The 23570-nt window shown below is 36.5% G+C and overlaps 1 protein-coding gene across 1 annotated transcript in view; it reads right to left on the bottom strand.

Annotated features, from left to right (window-relative positions):
• Window positions 1-23570, bottom strand: part of DNAH14 (dynein axonemal heavy chain 14) — a 604313-nt gene that overhangs the window by 277902 nt on the left and 302841 nt on the right. Inside the window, exons 39-40 of the mRNA XM_033199195.1 lie at window positions 1926-2016; window positions 210-418 (exon numbers count right to left, since the gene is read on the bottom strand). Of these exons, the coding sequence (XP_033055086.1) occupies window positions 210-418; window positions 1926-2016 (300 nt within the window). The remainder of the gene's footprint in view (window positions 1-209; window positions 419-1925; window positions 2017-23570) is intronic.

The raw sequence follows: 23570 nt of genomic DNA, 5'->3' as shown, positions 1-23570 counted from the left end.
TAAGAGTAGTATTAGAACAGTAATAATTAAATTCACATTCAATTCTGGATTATGAGGCTTTGGGAGACACAAAGATTTGGAACTATTGGGTTCATGCTGCTGGATACAAAGGTAAAAATAAAATAAACACAAAATGCTGTAAATATTAAATAGTTACTATCATAAACAACATTTTTGCTTTGTTAAAACATTTGTTTTTGAAAGCTTACCATATAGACCATGGCACATCGACTGACAGTAGCAGGACTGGCCTGAGAGAGACTGTCCACTTCAAAAATCACTCTTATTTTATTAGTTAAAGCTATTCTCTCACTGTTTGCTAGGCATAATGTTCTAGTATCATCTAGCACAGAGTTCAGATTTTCTACCCAAAAGGTGTCCACTGGGCCATCTAAGATAATCCACTGCCAATCAAAATCTGGAGAGAAAAATATTTTTAATGTAACTGAGAATAATGTCAGTCTTCTTTCATAACCCTTACAATTTGCTTAGGAGAAACAGCTATAATTTTACCTTCTGTATAATAATTTGTAAGTTTGCCCTCCTCCCACCCCAGAATATTTTTTAGATATGTTGCCCCTGGGGAATAGCAAAGGGAACTAGATGTTCTTTGAAGAAAGAATCAGAGTTTAAAGTATATCACAGTTGGAACCCATTTATTCCTCTTTCCACAGGGTGTTAGTCCATTTGGGCTGCTGTAACAAAAAGCCTTAGACTGGATAGCTTACAAACTATAGACACTTATTTCTCATAGTTCTGGAGATTTGGAAGTCCAAGATCACAACACTAGCAGATTCCTTGTCTGGGGGGGCTATCTTAATGGTTCACAGAAGGGCACATTCTTTGTCCTCACATGGTGGAAGGGGTGAGGAATTTCTCTTGAGCTCCTTTTTCAGGGCACTAATGCCTTAATGAGGGCTCTACCCTCATGACCTAATCAACTGCCCAAGGCCCCCTGCCTTCTAATACCATCACCTTGGGTGTTAGAATTTCAACACATGGATTTTGGAGGGACACAAACCTTTAGACCATAGCACACATGCTATACTCACCATTGTGCTCCACAGTTTTAGAAAATCCACTGGTCAGGATAGGGGAGGTATGAATAGGTCGCCATGCAGACAGAAAACAGATAACCACCAAAAAGATATTAAAATATCCCAGAAGAATCCAAGAGCAGAGCTAGGATCCATATAGCCACTACTACTAAGAAGGGCTCTAATACCTGCCCTAGGAACTGCCTTAAAGTCCCATGAAGGAAACTAATGGTGCCTAATCACTGTACTCTCCCAAAAATAACACACAAAAATTCAGTAAAATAGAAGCAGAAGCAGAAATCTCTTTTAAAGTCTGGATTATATATATACTAATGGTGGATGTGTTGATAAGAAGTTCAACCTGGGTGTGGAAAGCAATGGTCAGTGCTCCTCCAGTAGACTGACAAGGTCATATACATATTTTGTCCCACTGGCACATAGTAAAGTGTCTGGCATATTACAGGTGTGTAGTTCATTTTAGATAAATCTTCTTGGGTTGTATGCTTTGGCCTGGAAATGTACAAATTATCCGGAGTCCCATTTCAGAGGCAATACCAGTGGCAAATTGTAGATTGCCGCTGCTGCTTATCACATCATTATTTATTTCTACCTTTAATATCCACTTGGTTCTTTTGTAAACTGAAGGACTATTGAAGCCATAGTGCTTATATAATGTAATTACACACACACACACGCACACACACACACAGTAATATAATATGTGGTAATACTACACAAATTTTAAATAAACATATGAAGAAATAAATGGTACAGGAACAAAATATTACCAGTCAAAAACATGTTTAAACATATAAATATAGCTCATATTGGTTCAGAGTTTGTCTTCTATATCAGTTAACCATCTTTCTTGAATTTAGTAACACTTACTGTGATTTTCTGGAATTTTAACAACTTTCTCTATCTCCTCAAAAATATTATCATCAGTATCTGTCATATCAGAGGCATCAAGTTTGAAAACCTAAAATGTGTAATCAATAATGTTTAAATTTTTATTTAATAACACTTTTCAACCACAATGGATTTATATGTCAATATGCTTTCTTGAGTGATAAAAATATAAAAGGCAGAGAGTTCTATAACTGTAAAGACCAACATATAACCAGCATAGCCTAATGTAACTGACTTGTGACTATAGCTTATTTATTTTGGAAAACTATTTTACTTTCGTTTCTTTTTTCCCCCTGCAAAGACAGTACATGCTTATTGTAGGATGTCAAATAAAACAGAAAAACACAAAGAAGAAAGCAAAAGTTCTTTGAATTTCCATTACCCACACACAATCACTATATATATTTTGGTGTATTTTTTTTCTAGACTTTCCATCATATCAGCTCTTAAGTTTTAGAATACGTAGAATTACCTGAAGTTTGTTAAATTACAGATTGTAACACCTCATCCTTGGAGATTCTAATTGAATAGGTTTGGGATGGAGCCCAGAATTTTTCACTTTTAATGTACATTAAATCATCTCGAGTTATTCTAATACACGTTATTTTTACACCAACCTTTGATACATTCTGATGTATGTATATTAACATATTAACTCCTTATTATGTTGAGATGGGGAGGTTTAATTATTCATCTCTCTAAAAGAGCTGAGTAATATATCATCAGCTTATTGGCGCTGGTTTCCTTAACCATCTATAGTAGTCGGAGAGAAAACCAAACAATAGAGCTATGCTGGGGGCACAGTGTAGGTTCTAAAGAGAGACAAAGGTGCTTGTGTTTCAACCCGGTCCTAGGAATACAGCAAATAGTAATCAGTTCCTACTAATTTCCAGCCTCATCACAAAGTAAGCAAGTCCTAGGCTATTTCCAATTATTATTCCTGTTACAAAAGTAATTATTATGCTTGGATATACATCATTATGCTCTAGTGCATTTCTTTCTCTAAATGGATTGTTTTGACTTGCAGAAATCATGGCAGATGGAGGCAGTACTAGATTGCAGCTCCTGCTTGGATGGACAAAGAAGTATGTGGAGGCTCACATCATGAACTTTTGCTCCAGAATGACTGCAAGAATAAATCAGGAAAGCCGAGAGAACCCACAGACCCTCAAAATAAAGTGGATTGCTCCTGCAGGACTGGGGAGACAGCCGAAATACTGAGAGTGCCCAAACTGTGGAAGTGGCAAAGGGGGATTGTCCACCCCCAAACACACATCCTCACTGGGGAACCTGAAGGTCTAGATCATGAAAAAAGATCTGCATGAGTTGTGTGACTTTACCTGGAACTTAGTCAACTTAGAGAGCTGAGTGAAATACAGGGGTAGAGGAAGCAGCAGGAAAAACCCTGTGGGCTCACCGGGTTCCCTAGCACATCAAAAACAGAACCTCTTTAAAGCATACATCTCACAGAACCTATAAAAAAATACAATTGAAAAAACCAAAAAAATGAAAAACCAAGGATACAGGCAACAAATAGCATGATGACTGGAATGGTACCTCATAACTCAATACTAACATTGAATGTAAATGGCCTAAATGCTCCACTTAAAAGATACAGAATTGCAGAATGGGTAAGAATTCACCAACAATCTGCTGCCTTCCAGAGACTCACCTAACACATAATGACTCACATAAACTTAAGGTAAAGGGGTGGAAAAAGACATTCCATGCAAATGGACACACAAAATGAGCAGGAGTAGCTATTCTTATATCAGACAAAACAAACTTTAAAGCAACAGCAGTAAAAAAGACAGAGAGACATTATATAATGATAAAAGGCCTTGTCCAACAGGAAAATATCACAATCCTAAGTATATATGTGCCTAAAAATGGAGCTCCCAAATTTATAAAATAATTACTAATAGATCTAAGAAATGAGATAGACAACAACACAATAACAGTGGGGGACTTCAATACTCCACTGATAGCACTAGAGAGGTCATCAGACAGAAAGTCAACAAAGAATGAATTTAAACTATACCCTGTAATAAGTGGACTTAACAGATATTTACAGCACATTCTACTCAACAACCATAGAATACACATTCTATTCATCAGTGCATGGAAATTTCTGCAAGATAGGCAATATGATAGGCCACAAAACAAGTCTCAACAAATTTAAGAAAATGAAATTATATCAAGCACTCTCTCAGACCACAGTGGAATAACACTGGAAATCAACTCTAAAAGGAACCTCCAAAACTATGCAAATATATGGAAATTAAATAACCTGTTCCTGAATGAAAACTGGGTCAAAATGAAATCAAGATGGAAATTTAAAAATTCTTTGAACTGAGCGACAATAGTGACACAACCTATCAGAATCTCTGGGATACAGCAAAGGCAGTGCTAAGAGGAAAGTTCATGCCCTAAACACTTACATCATAAAGACTGAAAGAGCACAAACTGACATTCTTAGGTCACACTTCAAAAACTAAAGAAACAAGAACAAACCAAACCCAACCCTAGCAGAAGAAAGAAAATAACCAAGATCAGAGCAGAACTAAATGAAATTGAAACAACAACAACAACAACAACAAAAATACAAAAGATAAATAAAACAAAAAGCTGGCTCTCTGAAAAAATAAAATTGATAGACCATTAGAAAGATTAACCAAGAAAAGAAGACAGAAAATCCAAATAAGCTCAATTGGAAATGAAACAGTAGATATTAAAACACCACAGAAACACAAAAGATCATTTAAGGTTACTATGAACACTTTTATGTGCATAAACTAGAAAACCTAGAGGAGATGGATAAATTCCTGGAAAGATACAACCCTCTTAGCTTAAATAAGGAAGAATTAGATACCCTGTACAGACCAATAACAAACAGTGAGAATAAAATGGTAATAGAAAAAATAACCAACAAAAAAAGTCCAGGACTAGACAGATTCATGGCAGAATTATACCAGATGTTCAAAGAAGAATTGGTACCAATCTTATTGACACTATTCCACAAGATAGAGAAAGAAGGAATCCTCCCTAAATCATTCTATGAAGCCAGTATCACCCTAATACCAAAACCAGGAAAGGACATAACCAAAAAAGAAAACTACAGACCAATATCCCTGATGAACATAGATGCAAAAATCCTTAACAAAATACTAGCTAAGTGAATCCAAACATATCCAAAAGGTAATCTACCACAATCAGTGGGTTTCAGGGATGCAGGGATGATTTAACATATGCAAGTCAATAAATGTGATACACCACATAAACAGAATTAAAAAAAAAATCACATGATCATCTCAGTAGATGCAGAAAAAGCATTAAAATCCAGCATTGCTTTATGATTAAAACTCTCAGCAAAATTGGCATACAAAGGGCTGGCCACAGTGGCTCACGTCTGTAATCCCAGCACTTTGGGAGGCTGAGGTGGATGGATCATGAGGTCAGGAGATTGAGACCCTCCTGGCTAACATGGTGAAAACTTGTCTCTATTAAAAAATATAAAAAATTAGCCAGGCGTGGTGGTGGGTGCCTGTAGTCCTAGCTACTCAGGAGGCTGAGGCAGGAGAATGGTGTGAACCTGGGAGGTGGAGCTTGCAGTGAGCCAAGATCGCACCCCTGCACTCCAGCCTGGGAAACAGAGTGAGACTCCATCTCAAAAAAAAAAAAAAAAGGTACACAAGGGACATATCTCAATGTAATAAAAGCTACAGCCAATATAATACTGAATGGGAAAAAGTTGAAAGCATTCCTTCTGAGAACTGGAGCTAGACTGGAACTAGACAAGGATGCCCACTCTCACCACTTCTCTTCAACATAGTACTGGAAATCCTAGCCAGAGCAATCAGACAAGAGAAAGAAATAGAAGGCATCCAAATCAGTACAGAGTAACTCAAACTGTCACTGTTTGCTGATGACAGGATTGTTTACCTAGAAAACCCTAAAGACTCCTCCAGAATGCTCCTAGAAATGATAAAAGTATTCAGCAAAGTTTCTAAATACAGAATTAATGCACACAAATCAGTAGATCTTCTATACACCAACAGTGACCAAGCTGAGAATGAAATCAAGAACTCAACACCTTTTACAATAGCTGCAGAAAAAAATAAAATACTTAGGAATATACCTAATCAAGCAGGTGAAAGACAAGGAAAACTACAAAACACTGCAGAAAGAAATCACAGACAACACAAACAAATGGAAACACATTCCATGCTCATGGATGGGAAGAATCAATATTGTAAAAATGACCATACTGCCAAAAAAGGCAATCTACAAATTCAACACCATTTCCATCAAAATACCACCATCATTCTTCACAGAACTAGAAAGAACAATCCTCAAATTCATAAGGAATCAAAAAAGAGCCTGCATAGCCAAAGCAAGACTAAGCAAAAAGAACAAATCTGGAGGCATCATATTACTTGATTTCAGACTATGCTATAAGGCCATAGTCACCAAAACAGCATGGTACTGGTATAAAAATAGGCACATAGACCAATAGAATAGAGAACCCAGAAATAAAGCCAAATACTTACAGTCAACTGATATTTGACAAAACAAATAGAAACATAAAGTGGGAAACCTTACTCAACAAATGGTGCTGGGATAATTGGCAAGCCACATGTAGGAGAATGAAACTGGATTCTCACCTCTCACCTTATATAAACATCAACTCAAGATGAATCAAGGACTTAAATCTAAGACCTGAAACTATAAAAATTCTAGAAAATATCATTGGAAAAACCCTTCTAGACATTGGCTTAGGCAAGGATTTCATGACCAAGAACCCCAAAGCAAATGCAACAAAACAAAGATAAATAGCTGGGACTTAATTAAACTAAAGAACTTTGCACAGCAAAAGGAACAGTCAGCAGATTAAACAGACAACACACAGAGTGGGAGAAAATCTTCACGCTCTATACATTTGATGAAGGACTAATATCCAGAATCTACAACAAATTCAAGTGAATTAGCAAGAAAAAACAAACAAACAATACTATTAAATTAGCAAGAAAAAAACAAACAATCCCATCAAAAAGTGGATTTGACATGAATAGACAATTCTCAAAAGAAGATATACAAACAGCCAACAAACATGAAAAAATGCTGCATATCACTAATTATCAGGGAAATGCAAATAAAAATCACAATACCACTGTACTCCTGCAAGAATGGCCATAATCAAAAAATCAAAATATCAAAAAATAGATGTTGGTGTGGATGTGGTGAACAGGGAACATTTCTACACCGCTGGTGGGATAGAGAACTAAAAGTAGAACTACCATTTGATGCAGCAATCCCACTACTGGGTATTTACCCAGAAGAAAAGAAGTCATTACATGAAAAAGGTACTTGCACACACATGTTCATGGCAGCCCAACTCACTATTGCAAAAACATGAAACCAACCCAAATGCCCATCAATCAACGAGTGGATAACTAAACTGTTGTATATATATGTATACTATGGAATACTACAGCCATAAAAATGAATTAATGGCATTCGCAGAGGTCTGCATGAGATTGGAGACTATTATTCTAAGAGAAGTAACTCAGTAATGGAAAACCAAACATCATATGCTCTCATTTATAAGGGGGAGCTAAGCTATGAGGATGCAAAGGTATAAGAGTTACACAATGGACTTCGGGGACCCAGGGGGAAAGGGTAGGAAGGGGGTGAGGGGTAAAAGACTACAAATTGTGTGCAGTGAATACTGCTCAGGTGATGGGTTCAGCAAAATCTCACAAATCACCACTAAGGAACTTATTCATGTAACCAAACACCACCTGTTCCCCAATAACCTATGGAAAAATAAATAAATAAATAAATAAATAAGTTTTTAAAAATGTTAGACTGTGGGTCGAAAGTTATACATATTTTATTTTTTAATAAATTCCATTAGATTACTTTACAAAAGTGTGTGGCAATAACACTCCCACCAACAAGGTGTAAGAATGCATCATTCTCCATATCCTTGCTAACACTGAAAGTATTCACTATTAATATTGTTAAGGCTTGAAAACCTGATGAGAAGAAAAAGTGCCTATCATTGTTATAACTTTTTTTTGAATAATAGCTGGGTTGAGCATGTTTTCACATATTCATATATTTAATGACAACTGTAATTTTTCTATCAATTTTCTACTTATAGCTTTTCCTTATTTACTTAGTTGATAGCTCCTTATTGATTTTTCCTAACTTTTATTTTAGATTCAGGGGTACATGTGCAGGTTCATTATATAGATAAATCGTGTGCCTCAGGGGTTTGGTATACAGATTTTTACCCAGGTAATAAGCATAGTATCCAATAGGTAGTTTTTTGATCCTCTCCATCCTCCCATCCTCCACCCTCAAGTAAGCTCCAGTGTCTATTGTTCCCATCTTGGTGTCCGTGTGTAGTCAATGTTTAACTTTCACTTATTAGCAATAACATGTAGTATTGATTTTCTGTTCCTCAGTTAGTTCGCTTAGGATAATGGCTTCCAGCTCCATCCATATAGCTGCAAAGATCATGATCTCATTCTTACAACTTTATAGTATTCTATGCTGTATATGTACCTCATTTTCTCTATCCAGTCTACCATTGATGGGCATCTAGGTTAATTCCATGTCTTTGCTATTCTGTAGAGTGCTGTAATGAACATATGTATGCACGTGTCTTTATGGTAAAATAATTTATATTAATTTGGGTATATATGCCCAAAAATGGGATTGCTGGGTTGAATGGTAGTTCTAAGTTCTTTGAGAAATCACCAAATCACTGTGCTTTCCACAGTGGCTGAACTAATTTACATTCCCACCAGCAGTGTATAAATGTTCCCTTTTCTCCATAACCTCGCTAGCATCTGTTATTTTTTAACTTCTTGTAATAGCCATTCTGACTGGTGTGAGATGGTATCTCATTGTGATTTTCACTTGCATTTTTCTAATCATTAGTGATGATGACCATTTTTTCATATGCTTATTGGCTCAATGTATATCTTCTTTGGAGAAGTGTCTGTTCATATCCTTTGCCCACTTATTAGTGGGGATTTTTTTTCTTGCCAATTTGTTTAAGTTTCTTATGGATTCCAGATATTAGACCTTTATCAGATACACAGTTTGCAAATATTTTCTTCCATTCTATAGGTTATCTGTTTATTCTATTGATAGCCCTTTTCTTTCTGTGCAGAAGCTCTTTAATTTGGTTGCATTTGTCAATTTTTGTTTCATTGCAATTGCTTTTGGTGTCTTCATCATGAAATCTTTGCCCAGGCACATGCACAGAATGGTTTTCCTAGGTTTCTTCTATAGTTTCAGGTTTTACATGTAAATCATTAATCTATCTTGAGTTGATTTTTGTATATCGTGAAAGGAAGGGGTCCAGTTTCAATCTTCTACATACGTCTAGCCAGGTATCCCAACATCATGTATTGAACAGGAAGTCCTTACCCCACCACTTATTTTTTCAAACATTGGCAACTTTTTGTCAACTTGTCAAAGATCAGAGATTGTAGGTGTGCAGCATTATTTCTGGGCTATTCTGCTCTATTTGTCTATGTGTCTGCATTTGTATAAGTATCATGTTGTTTTGGTTACTGTAGCCTTGTAGTATGGTTTGAAATTGGGTAACATATGCCTTCAGCTTCATTCTTTTTGCTTAGGATTGCTATGGCTATTTGGCTCTTTTTTGTTTCCTAAGAGTTTTATAATAAGTTTTTCTAATTCTGTGGAAAATGTCACTGGTAGTTGATAGGAATAGCATTAAGTCTGTAATTGCTTTGGGCAGTGTGGCCATTTTAACAATATCGAATCTTCCACTCCACGACCATGGAATGTTTTTCCATTTGTTTGTGTCATCTCTGATTTCTTTCAGTACTGTTTTGTTATTCTCATTATAGACATCTTTCACCTCCTTGGTTAGATGTATTCCTGGGTATTTTACTTTTTTGTGGCTATGGTGAATGAGATTGTGTTCTTGATTTGGCTCTCAGCTTGGACATTATTGGTGTATACAAATGTTACTAATTTTTGTACCTTTATTTTATACTCTGAAACTTTGCTGAAGTTGTTTATGAGATTTAGGAGCTTTTGGGCAGAAACTATGGGGTTTTCTAGGTATAGAATGATACTATCTGCAAATAGAGATAGTTTAACTTCCTCTCTTCTTATCTGGATGTCATTTATTTCCTTCTATTGCCTGATTGCTCTGGATAGGAATTGCAATACTATGCTGAATAGGCATGGTGATAGTGGGCATCCTTGTGTTGTTCTGGTTCCAAAGTGGAATGCTTCAAGCTTTTCCCCATTCAGTATGATGTTGGCTGTGGGTATGTCATAGATGGCTCTTATTATTTTATAAGGCATGTTCCTTCAGTGCCTAGCTTGTTAAGGGTGTTTAGCATGAAGGGATGTTGAATTTTCTCAAAAGCCTTTTCTGCATTTATTGAAATAATCATGTGGTATTTGTTTTAAATTTGGTTTATGCGATAAATCACATTTATTAATTTGTGTATTTTGAACAAGCTTTGCATGCCAGGGATAAAGCCTACTTGATCAAGGTGGATTAGCTTTTTGATGTGCTGCTGAATTTAATTTGCTATTATTTTATTGATAATTTCTGCATCTATGGTCATCAAGAATATTGGCCTTAAGTTTTCCACCTTCTGTGCTTCTGCCAGATTTTGATATTGGAACGATGCTGGCCTCACGGAATGAATTAGGAAGGAGTCTCTCTTCCTCAAATTTCTGGAATAGTTTCAGTAGTATTGGTACCAGCTCATCTTCATACAGCTGGTAGAATTCAACTGTGACTCCATCTGGTCCACAGCCTTTTCTGGTTGATAGGCTTTTTATTACTGATTCAATTTTGGAACTCATTGTTGGTCTCTTGAGGGATTCAGTTTCTTCCTGGATCAATCTTGGGAGGTTGTATGTTTCCAGGATGTATTCATTTCTTCTAGGTTTTCTAGTTTGTGTGCATAGAAGTGTTCATAATAGTCTCTGATGGTTTTTTGTATTTCTGAGCGGTGAGGTACAATGTCCCTGTTGTCATTTCTGATTGTGTTTACTTGGATCTTCTCTCTTTCTTCTTTATTAGTCTAGCTAGTGGTCTATCAATCTTATTTATTGTTTCAAAGAATCAGCTCCTGGTTTTATTGTTTTTTTTTTTTTTTTTCTCGTCTCAATTTCCTTCAGCTCAGCTCTGATGTGGGTTATCTCTTTTCTTCTGCTGGCCTTGGGGTTGGTTTGCTCTTGTATTTCTAGTTCCTCTAGGAATAATGTTAGTTTGTTAATTTGAGAGCTTTCTGACTTTTTTATGTTGGTGTTCAGTGCTATAAACTTTCCTCTCAGCACACCTCATCTGTGTTTCAGAGATTTTGGTATGTCTTACCTTTGTTCTCATTAGTTTAAAAAATGTATTGATTTCTGCCTTAGTTTAATTGTTATTCTGGATCAGGTTGTTTAATTTCCATGTAATTGTATAGTTTGGAGGAATCTTCTTAGGATTGGTTTCTATTTTTATTGTGCTGTGGTCCAAGAGTGTAGTTATTATTTCAGTTTTGTTGAATTTGCAGAGAATAATTTTATGGTTGATTTTGTGGTTGATTTTAGCTTTTTGTGGCACAAGCATATGAGAATAATGTATACTCTGTTCTGAGTGGAGAGTTCTGCAGATATCCATTAGACATATTTGGTCAAGTGTCAAGTTCCAGATCCAAATATCTTTGTTAGTTTTCTGCATGAATGATCTAATACTGTCAGTGCGTTGTTGAGTCTCCCACTATTATTGTGTGGTTATCTAACTCTCCTCATAGGTCTCTAAGAACTTGTTTTAGAAATCTGGGTGCTCCTGTGTTAGGGGCATATACATTTAGGATACTTAAGTCGTCTTGTTGAATTGAACCCTTTACCATTATGTAATATTTTTCTTTCTTTTTTTGATCATTGTTTTTAAAAGTTGGTTTTGTCTGAAATTAGAATAGCAATCCCTGGTTTTTCTTGTTTTCCATTTCTTGGTAGATTTCTCTCCACCTCTTTACTTTTGGCATATGGGTGTCATTGCTTGTGAGATGGATCTCTTGAAGACAGCCTGTTCAACTCACCCCTTACACAGTGGACACTAAGGCCAGTCTCAGTGCTCAGCTGCCCCATGCAGGGTTTCCGGCTTCCTCTCCCTTCAGCCCACAGTCTGTGCCCTTCCCCTGTCCACCCTCAATGTCTTCTCTCTGAAGAGCTGCTCAGAGTGTACTCTATGTTCTTTTCTCTCAGTGGGAGATGTTCCTCCTTGCTGCATCTAGTCATCCATCTTGGCTCTCTCCCCCTTATTCATTTTTGAAGTTCTTTTTTCATGTTAGGGACATTAACTCATGGTCTGTCAGTTTTGTAAATATTTTATTATTGATTGTGGTTTGCTTTAACTTTGTTTGTTGTAACTATTGCAAAAAATTTCATATATATTTATATTCAAATACTTTTATTTTTTATTTATGATTTCTGGGTGTCCGGTCTTAGATAAGGACTTCCTAACTGAGAACATGCCCTTAAATATTATGGTATGTCTATAATTTTATCTGTACATTTAGATTGTTCACTAATCTGGAATTTTATTTCTGCCTAAGGAAGAGATAGGAGTCTATGTTTTCACATAGGAAAATAGCAAACTTTACAGAGGACTAAATATGCAAAGCTTTCCTTACTGATTAGAAATATTATTTTAGTTGTATCATCAAATTTCTTTTTATGTTTGCATATGTTTCTGGACTCTATTCTGTGTCAGTATTTGTTGTGATTACAATTTGGATTTGTTCTAAAGTTTACTTAAAATATTTTAGAACTCTAAAGTACTATGATTTTCTGCCCAGATTCTCTCAAACTCTTGGACGCTTACACTTACAAATAAATCTTAAAATAAAATCACCGAATTAAAAATAAAAAAACCCCCACATATTAATAGTCAATTGGTCTTCAACAAAGGTGCCAAGAATACACAATGGGGAAAGGATAGCATCTTCAATAAATGACATGGGAAAACTGTATATCTACATGCAGAATAATGACATTGAATTCAATTTATATCTACACAAAAACCATCTGAAAAGAGATTAAAGACTTAAATGTAATTCCTGACTCTATAAAACTGCCAGAAGAAAACATAAAGGAAAACCTCCAGGACATTTGTCTGGGCAATTTTTTGGATATGACCTCAAAAGCATAGGCAACAAAAGCAAAAATAGACAAATGGGATCACATAATTAAAAAGCTTCTGCATAGCAAACATCAGAGTGAAGAGGCAACCTATGAAATGGGAGAAAGTATTTCCAAACCATATGTCTAATAAGGAGTTAGTATTCAAAATCTATAAGGAACCCAAACAACTTGACAGCAAGAAAACAAATAACCCAATTAAAAATTGGACAAAGGGGCCGGGTGCAGTGGCTAATGCCTGTAATCGCAGCACTTTGGGAGGCCGAGGTGGGTGGATCCGAGGTCAGGAGATCGAGACCATCCTGGCTAACACAGTGAAACCCCATCTCTACTAAAAAGACAAAAAATTAGCCAGGTGTGGTGGCAGGCACCTGTGGTCCCGGCTACTCGGGAGGCTGAGGAAGGAGAATGGCATGAGCCTGGGAGGTGGAGCTTGCAGTGAGCTGAGATCGTGCCACTGCACACCAGCCTGGGCGACAGAGCCAGACTCCGTCTCGAAAAAAAAAAAATTGGACAAAAGATCTGAATAAATATGTCTCATAGAAGACATATAGATAGCCAACAGGTATATGATAAAATGCTCATTAAGGAAACGTAAATTAAAACTACAATGAGCTACCATCTCACAGCTTTTAGAATGGCTATTATCAAAAAGACAAAAGATAATAAACGTTGGTGAGGATGTGGTGACAGGGAACGTTTGTTATGATGTTGGTGGGAATGTAAATTAGATGTTATAAAAAACAATTTGGAGGTTCCATGAGAAATTAAAAACAGAAATGCCAAATTACCTGGTAATCAATTTACGGGCTATATACCCAAAGGAATAAAAATAGCACGTCAAAGAAAACTCTATACTCCCATGTTCATCGAAGCACTTTTCACAATAGCCAAGATGTGGAATCAACCTACATGTCCATCAGTGGATGAATGGATAGGAAATGTGGTATATATATATGAAAATCCTGTGAATTGTGACAGCATGGATAAATCTGGAGGTCATTACGTTAAGTGAAATAAGCCAAGCACAGAAAGACAAACAGTGCATAATTTTGCTTATATGTGGAATCTAAGAAAATTGAATTAATTGAAGCAGACAGTAGAATGGTGGTTGCCAGGAGCTGGGGGTGAGGTGAGAGGAAATGCGGGATGTTGGTCAAAGAATATAAATTTTCATTTAGACAGCCTAAATAAGTTCTGGAGATCTAGAGCATAGTGACTACAGTTAACAATAAAGTATTACATACTTGAAAATTGCTAAGAGTAGATCTTAAATATTCTCACTAAAAAAGGTAACTATGTAAGGTGATGGATATGTTAATTTTGCAAATGTGGTAATCACTCCACAATGTAAACATATATCAAAACATCATGTTGTATACTGTAAATATATACTTTTTAATTATACTTTATGTTCTAGGTACATGTGCACAACATACAGGTTTGTTACATATGTATATATGTGCCATATTGGTATGCTGCACCCATTAACTCATCATTTACATTAGGTATATCTTCTAATGCTATCCCTCCCACTACCCCCACTCCACAACAGGCCCCAGTATGTGATGTTCCCCTTCCTGTGTCCAAGTGTTCTCACTATTCAATTCCCACTTATGAGTGAGAACATGCAGTGTTTGGTTTTCCGTTTTGGGGATAGGTTGCTCAGAATGATGGTTTCCAGCTGCATCCATGTCCCTACAAAGGACATGAACTCATCCTTTATGGCTGCATAGTATTCCATGGTGTATATGTGCCACATTATCTTAATCCAGTCTGTCATTGACTGACATTTGGGTTGGTTCCAAGTCTTTGCTATTGTGAATAGTGCTGCAATAAACATATATGTGCATGTGTCTTTATGGCAGCATGATTTATAATCCTTTGGGTATATACCCAGTAATGGGATGGCTGGGTCAAATGGTATTTCTAGTTCTAGATCCTTGAGGAATCATCACACTGTCTTCCACAATGGTTGAACGAGTTTACAGTCCCACAAACAGTGCAGAAGTGTTTCTGCTTCTCCACATCCTCTCCAGCACCTGTTGTTTCCTGACTTTTTAATGATTGCCATTCTAACTGGTGTGAGATTGTATCTCCTTGTGGTTTTGATTTGCATTTCTCTGATGGCTAGTGATGATGAGCATTTTTTCATGTGTCTGTTGGCTGCGTAAATGTCTTCTTTTGAGAAGCGTCTGTTGATATCCTTTGCCCACTTTTTGATGTTTTTTTTTTTCTTGTAAATTTGCTTGAGTTCTTTATAGGTTCTGGATATTAGCCCTTTGTCAGATGAGTAGATTGCAAAAATTTTCTCCCATTCTGTAGGTTGTCTGTTCACTCTGATGGTAGTTTCTTTTGCTGTGCAGAAGCTCTTTAGTTTAACTAGATCCTATTAGTCAAATTTGGCTTTTGTTGCCATTGCTTTTGGTGTTTTAGACATGAAGTCCTTGCCCATGCCTATGTCCTGAATGGTGTTGCCTAGGTTTTCTTCTAGGGTTATTATGGTTTTAGGTCTAACATTTAAGTCTCTAATCCATCTTGAATTAATTTTTGTATAAGGTGTAAGGAAGGGATCCAGTTTTAGCTTTCTACTTATGGCTAGCCAGTTTTCCCAGCACCATTTATTAAATAGGGAATCCTTTCCCCATTTCTTGTTTTTGCCAGGTTTGTCAAAGATCAGATGGTTGTAGAATTGTGGTATTATTTCTGAGGGCTCTGTTCTGTTCCATTGGTCTAGATCTCTGTTTTGGTACCAGCACCATGCTGTTTAGATTACTGTAGCCTTGCAGTATAGTTTGAAGTCAGGTAGCGTGATGCCTCCAGTTTTGCTCTTTTGGCTTAGGATTGTCTTAGCAATGCGGGCTCTTTTTTGGTTCCATATGAACTTTAAAGCAGTTTTTTCCAATTCTGTGAAGAAACTCATTGGTAGCTTAATGGGGATGGCACTGAATCTATAAATTACCTTGGGCAGTATGGCCATTGTCATGATATTGATTCTTCCTATCCATGAGCATGGAATGTTCTTCCATTTGCTTGTGTCCTCTTTTATTTCATTGAGCAGTGGTCTGTAGTTCTCCTTGAAGAGGTCCTTCACATCCCCTGTAAGTTGGATTCCTAGGTATTTTATTCTCTTTGAAGCAATTATGAATGGGAGTTCAGTCATGATTTGGCTCTCTGTCTGTTATTGGTGTATAAGAATGCTTGTGATTTTTGCACACTGATTTTGTATCCTGAGACTTTGCTGAAGTTGCTTATCAGCTTAAGGAGATTTTGGGCTGAGATGATAGGGTTTTCTAAATATACAATCATGTCATCTGCAAACAGGAACAATTTGACTTCCTCTTTTCCTAATTGAATACCCTTTATTTCTTTCTCTTGCCTCATTGCCCTGGCCAGAACTTCCAACACTATGTTGAATAGGAGTGGTGAGAGAGGGCATCCCTGTCTTGTGCCAGTTTTCAAAGGGAATTTTTCCAGTTTTTGCCCATTCAGTATGATATTGGCTGTGAGTTTGTCATAAATAGCTCTTATCATTTTGAGATATACTCCATCAATACCGAATTTATTGAGAGTTTTTAGCATGAAGGACTGTTGAATTTTGTCAAAGGCCTTTTCTGCATCTACTGAGATAATCGTGTGGCTTTTGTCTTTGGTTCTGTTTATATGCTGGATTATATTTATTGATTTGCATATGTTGAACCAGCCTTCCATCCCAGGGGTGAAGCCACTTGATCATGGTGGAAAAGTTTTTTGACGTGCTGCTGGATTTGGTTTCCCAGTATTTCATTGAGGATTTTTGCATCGATGTTCATCAGGGATATTGGTCTAAAATTCTCTTTTTATGTTGTGTCTCTGCCAGGCTTTGGTATCAGGATTATTTTGGCCTCATAAAATGAGTTAGGGAGGATTCCCTTTTTCTATTGATTGAAATAGTTTCAGAAGGAATGGTACCAGCTCCTCCTTGTACCTCTGGTAGAATTCAGCTGTGAATCAGTCTGGTCCTGGACTTTTTTTGGGTTGGAAGGCTATTAATTATTGCCTCAATTTCAGAGCCTGCTATTGGTCTATTCAGGGATAGAACTTCTTCCTGGTTTAGTCTTGGGAGAGTGTAAGTATCCAGAAATCATCCATTTTTTTCTAGGTTTTCTAATTTATTTGCACAGACGTGTTTATAGTATTTTCTGATGGTAGTTTGTATTTCTGTGAGGTCAGTGGTGATATCCCCTTTATCATTTTTTATTGCATCTATTTGTTTCTTCTCTCTTTTCTTCTTTATTAGTCTTGCTAGTGGTCTATCAATTTTGTTGATCTTTTCAAAAAATCCAGCTCCTGGATTCATTGATTTTTTGAAGGGTTTTTTGTGTCTCTATTTCCTTCAGTTCTGCTCTGATCTTAGTTATTTCTTGCCTTCTGCTAGCTTTTGAATGTATTTGCTCTTGCTTCTCTAGTTCTTTTAATTGTGATGTTAGGGTGTCAGTTTTAGATCTTTCCTGCTTTCTCTTGTGGGCATTTAGTGCTATAAATTTCCCTCTACACACTGCTTTAAATGTGTCCCGGAGATTCTAGTATGTTATATTTTAGTTCTCATTGGTTTCAAAGAACATCTTTATTTCTGTCTTCATTTCGTTATGTACCCTGTAGTCATTCAGGAGCAGGTTGCTCAGTTTCCATGTAGTTGAGCGGTTTTGATTGAGTTTCTTAATCCTGAGTTCTAGTTTGATTGCACTGTGGTCTGAGAGACAGTTTGTTATAATTTCTGTTCTTTTATATTTACTGAGGAGTGCTTTACTTCCAACTATGTGGTCAACTTTGGAATGACTGCAATGTGGTGCTGAGAAGAATGTATATTCTGTTGATTTGGGGTGGAGAGTCTGTAGATGTCTGTCAGGTCTGCTTGGTGCAGAGCTGAGTTCAATTCCTGGATATCGTTGTTAACTTTCTGTCTTGTTGATCTGTCTAATGTTGACAGTGGGGTGTTCAAGTCTCCCATTATTATTGTGTGGGAGTCTAAGTCTCTTTGTAAGTCTCTAAGGACTTGCTTTATGAATCTGAGTGCTCCTGTATTGGGTGCATATATATTTAGGATAGTTAGCTCTTCTTGATGAATTGATCCCTTTTCCATTATGTAATGTTCTTGTCTCTTTTGATCTTTGTTTAAAGTCTGTTTTATCAGAGACTAGTATTGCAACACTTGCATTTTTTTGTTTTCCATTTGCTTGGTAGATCTTCCTCCATCCCTCTATTTTGAGCCTCTGTGTGTCTCTGCATGTGAGATGGGTCTCCTGAATACAGCACACTGATGGGTCTTGACTCTTTATCCAATTTGCCAGTCTGTGTCTTTTAATTGGAGCATTTAACTCATTTACATTTAAGGTTAATATTGTTATGTGTGAACTTGATCCTGTCATTATGATGTTAGCTGGTTATTTTGCTCATTAGTTGATGCAGTTTCTTCTTAGCATCGATGGTCTTTACAATTTGTCATGCTCTTGCAATGGCTGGTGCTGGTTGTTCCTTTACATTTTTAGTGCTTCCTTCAGCAGCTCTTGTAAGGCGGTCTGGTGGTGACAAAATCTCTCAGCATTTGCTTGTCTGCAAAGAATTTTATTTCTCCTTCACTTATGAAACTTAGTTTGGCTGGATATGAAATTCTGGGTTGAAAATTCTTTAAGAATGTTGAATATTGGCCCCCACTCTCTTCTGGCTTGTAGAGTTTCTGCCAAGAGATCTGGTGTTCGTCTGATAGTAGTAGGTGTACATATTTATTGGATGTATGAGATATTTGGATACAGGTATACAATGTGTAATAATCACATCAAGGTAAATGGGACTTCCATCACCTCATGGATTTATCCCTTGTGTTACAAACAATGCAATTATACTCTTAGTTACTAAAAATGTAGAATTAATTATTATCAACTATAGCAACACTATCATGCTAGTAAATAGTGGGTCTTATTCATTGTATCCCACTATATTTTTGTATGCACTAGCCAATTCCCCAGCCCACCACACTACCCTTCCCAGCCTGAGGTAACCCTCATTCTATTCCCTATCTCCATGAATTCAATTGCTTGATTTTTAGTTCCTACAAATAATTGAGAACATATAAAGTTTGTCTTTCTGTGCCTGGCTTATTTCACCTAACGTAATGACCTCCAGTTCTACCCATGTTGTTGGAAAGGACAGGATCTCATTTCTATTTTGGCTGGTTGGTACGCCCTTGCATATGAGTACCATATTGTCTTTATCCATTCATCTGTTGATGGATACTTAGATTGTTTCCATTCATGGCTATTGTGAATAGTGCTGCAATAAACATAAAAGTTCAGATATCTCTTGATTATACTGATTTCCTTTCTTTTGGGTATATACCCAGCAGTGGGATTGCTGGGTCATATTATAGCTCTATTTGTAGTTTTTTAGGGAACCTCCACAATGTTTTCCATAGTGGTTGTACTAATTTATATTCCCAGCACCAATATACAAGCATTCCCTTTTCTCCACATCCTCACCAGCATTTGTTATTGCCTCTCTTTAGATAAACACCATTTTAACTGCGGTGAGATCATCTCTCATTGTAGTTTTGATTTGTATTTCTCTGATGATCAATGATGTTGAGTACCTTTTAAAATACCTGTTTGCCATCTGTATGTCTTCTTTTGAGAAATGTCTATTCAGATCGTTTGCTCATTTTTAAATTAGATAATTAGATTTTTTTCCTACAGAGTTGTTTAAGCTCCTTATATATCTTGGATACTAATTCCATGTCAGATGGATAGTTTGCAAATATTTTCTCCCATTCAGTGGGTTGTTTCTTTACTTTGTTAATTGTTTCCTTTGCTGTGCAAAAGCTTTTTAACTTGATGTGATCTAATTTTTTTCTTTGGTTTTCTGTGCTTGTGGAATATTCAAGAAATCTTTGCCAGTCCAATGTTCTGGAGAGTTTTCCAATGTCTTCTTTTAGTAGTTTCATAGGTTGAGATCTTAGATTTAAGTCTTTAATCCCTTTTTATTTGATTTTTGTGTATGGCAAGTATACAAATGTATAGTTTCATTTTTCTGCATATAGATATCTAGTTTTCTCAGCAAAATTTATGGAAGTGAATGTCTTCCCAAGTATGCTGTTGGTGCCTTTATCAAAATGAATTCACTATAGATCTATATGAATTTGTTTTTAGGTTTTCTATTCTGCTGCACTAGTCAATGTCTGTTTCTATGCCAGTACCATGCTGTTTCGGCTACTATAGCTCCGTGGTATAATTTAAGTCAGGTAATGTGACTCTTCCAGTTTTGTTCTTTTTGCTCAGGATAGCTTTGGCTATTCTGGGTCTTTTGTAGCTCCATATAAATTTTAGAATTGTTTTTCCTATTTCTGTATATAATGTCATTACTATTTTAATGGAGACTGTAATGAATGTGTACATTGCTTTGGGTAGTACTGACATTGTAACAATATTGGTTCCTGCAATCCATAAACATGGAATATCTTTCCATTTTTGTGTCCTATTTGATTCATCAATGTTTCATAGGCTTCATTGTAAAAATCTTTCACTCCTTTGGTTAAATTAATTCTTAGGTATTTAATTTCATGTGTGGCTATTATAAATGATATTAACTTTTGAATTTTTTTTCAGATTATTCACTGTTGGCATGTAGAGATGCTACTGATTTTAGTGTACTGATCTTATCCCACAACTTTAGTGATATTATCAGTTTTCATAGTTTTTGATGGAGTCTTTAAGTTTTTCCAAGTATAAGATAATATCGTCTACAAACAAAAATAACTTAACTTCTTTCTTTCCAAGTTGGTGGGGCTTTATTTCCTTCACTTGTCTGATTGCTCTAGATAGGAGCTGAATAACAGTGAATAACAGTGGTTGAATAACAGTGGTAGAAAAGGGCATCTTTTTCTTATTCCAGACCTTAGAGAAAAAGCTTTCAGTTTTTCCCCATTCAGTGTGATATTAGCTGTGGGTCCGTCATATGTGGCTTTTATTGTGTTGGAGTATGTTCCAGTATTTAGACAGTTTTTAAGATAAAGCGATGTTGAATGGTATCAAATCCTTTTTCAGCATCAATTGAAATGTTCATATGTTTTTGTCTTTCATTCTGTTGATGTGATGTATCAGAATCAATCAGTATCACACTGATTGATTTGCATATGTAGAACCATTCTTGCATCCCTGGGATAAATTCCACTTGGTCATGGTGAGTGATCTTCTTTATGTGTTGTTGAGTTAGTTTTGCAAATATTTTATTGAGGGTTTTTTCATCAATTTTCACCAGGGATATAGGCCTGTACTCTTCTTTTTTGATGTGTCTTTGCTTTCAGTATTAGGGTGATACTGGCCTTAGAGTTTGGAAGCATTCCTTCTTCTTATATTTTTTGGAATAGTTTGAGTAGGACTGGTATTAGTTCTTTAAATGTTTGATAAAATTCAGCAGTGAAGTAATCAGTTCTTGGGGTTCTCTTTGCTAGGAGACTTTATATTATGGCATTGATAATTTTACTTGTTTTTGGTCTGTTCAGGTCTTGTCATGATCCAGTTTTGGTAGGTTGTCTGCGTATAGGAATTTATCCATTTCTTCCAGGGTTTCCAACTGACTGGCATATAGTTGCACATGGTAGCCTCTAATGATCCTTTGAATTTCTGCAGTATTGATTGTTGTGTCTTCTTTTTCATCTCTGATTTTAAATATTTGGGTCCTCTTTTTTTCTTAGAGTAAATGTCCATTCTCTTTTCAAAAAATAAACTTTTCATTTTGTTGATCTTTTTTATAGTTTCCTTCAGTTCAATTTTATTTATTTCTGCTCTGATCTTTATTACTTCTATCAATTTTGGGTTTGGTTCACTCTTGCCTTTCTAGTTCTTTAAGATGTATCATTAGGTTACTTATTTGGTATTTATATATATATATAATATATACATATTTAAAATTTTTAGCTTCTTTTTTCTACTGCTGTTCTTTATTTAGGGTCCAAGGGATCTTTAGTCAGTAAGTAATGAATCCTGCCAGGACTGGGTCTTGCCTTCAAGGCAGTGGGTTCTCTTCTGTCCCAGGGTGTGCCTACATATGTCATCCAGGAGTTAAGGCCTCACAACTCTGCCTGGTGCCCTATCCTACTGTGACTGAGTTGGTATTCAAGTTGTAAGACCAAGTTCTCCTTACTCTTCCCACTCTTCTCAAGCACGATGAAGGAATCACATTTGGATCTGTGAGCTGCACAGCCTGGGGTTGGGGAAGGTGTGGTGCAGGCACTCCTTTTGCCACCCCAGTTGGTGTCTCACTAGGTTTCATGCCCCCCAAGTCCACTGGCTCTAAGCCCATCATAGCACTAGGTCTTGCCTAGGAGTTGCAGTCCTTTATGGCCTACACTGCCTGTCGAGTTAATTTAGGACGTCAGAGTCCTTTAGTCTATAGTGACAAGGCTTGCTGAAATTCAAGTTCTGACCACTGGGATGGGCTACTACCCTCTGGCTAGGGCAAGTCTCAGTACTCCTTTCATGGGCATTGGCTGAATTCTGTCTGGTGCTGGCAGCACTGAGTTCCAATGCAAAATCCCATAGTCACTATGCTCTCCCTTTCCCAAGTGCACAGATTTTTTCTGCATACCACACAGCTGCTGCCAGGGGATGGCAGACCAATGACATTGGCAATTCAAGACTGTCTCTCTTACCCTCTTCAGTGCCTTCTCCAGTGATACGAAATTAAAGCCAGGTACTACAATCACATACCTCATTTTTGGTTCTTATGAAGGTGAATTTTTGTGTAGATATTTCTTAAATTTTGTGTTCCTGTGGGCAAGTGGGGATGATCTATGGAGGCTTCTATTTGGCCATGTTGCTCTGCCTCCCTTATTTGTCAGTTTAAAAAAAAAACACTGAGATTTTGGTTAGAAAGATATTATTGTATACATTAATTTGGTAGGGATTGGTATTTTTATGATGGAAGTCTTCCATATGGGAATGTGGTGCATCTTTCATTTATTCAAGTTTTCTTAATTATATAGGTTTCCCTGCCCCACTCTCCATAGGACAAGCTCCTTTCTTCTACATTTATCGAACTGTATTTTATAGATTTGTACCACTTTTAGTATAATTTTTTCTATTTCAACTTCTAACTCAAAATTATTAGTACAAAGAATTTTATCACAGCCACTGTGCCATATTGCTTATCAGTTGCTGAGAAAGATGTAATAAAATCTATGATTGCACAGTTGTCAATTTCTCCATTAAATTTTGTCAACTTTTTCTCTGTATATTTTCACATTATGTCATAGGCACATATTATTTTATAATTGCCATCTTTTTCTGCAACAATATCACATTGATTTATCCTAATTTTATAATACTTTTTGATATGTGGTATGTCTTACCACCCTAATCCTTTCTCTTATTCAGGAGTGTCATGGACCAT

Source organism: Trachypithecus francoisi, unplaced genomic scaffold (assembly GCF_009764315.1).
Source record: "Trachypithecus francoisi isolate TF-2019V2 unplaced genomic scaffold, Tfra_2.0 Lachesis_group5, whole genome shotgun sequence".
NCBI lineage: Eukaryota > Metazoa > Chordata > Mammalia > Primates > Cercopithecidae > Trachypithecus > Trachypithecus francoisi.
The sequence above is the reverse complement of the archived record's forward strand: the minus strand, read 5'-3'. Positions and strand labels throughout refer to the sequence as shown.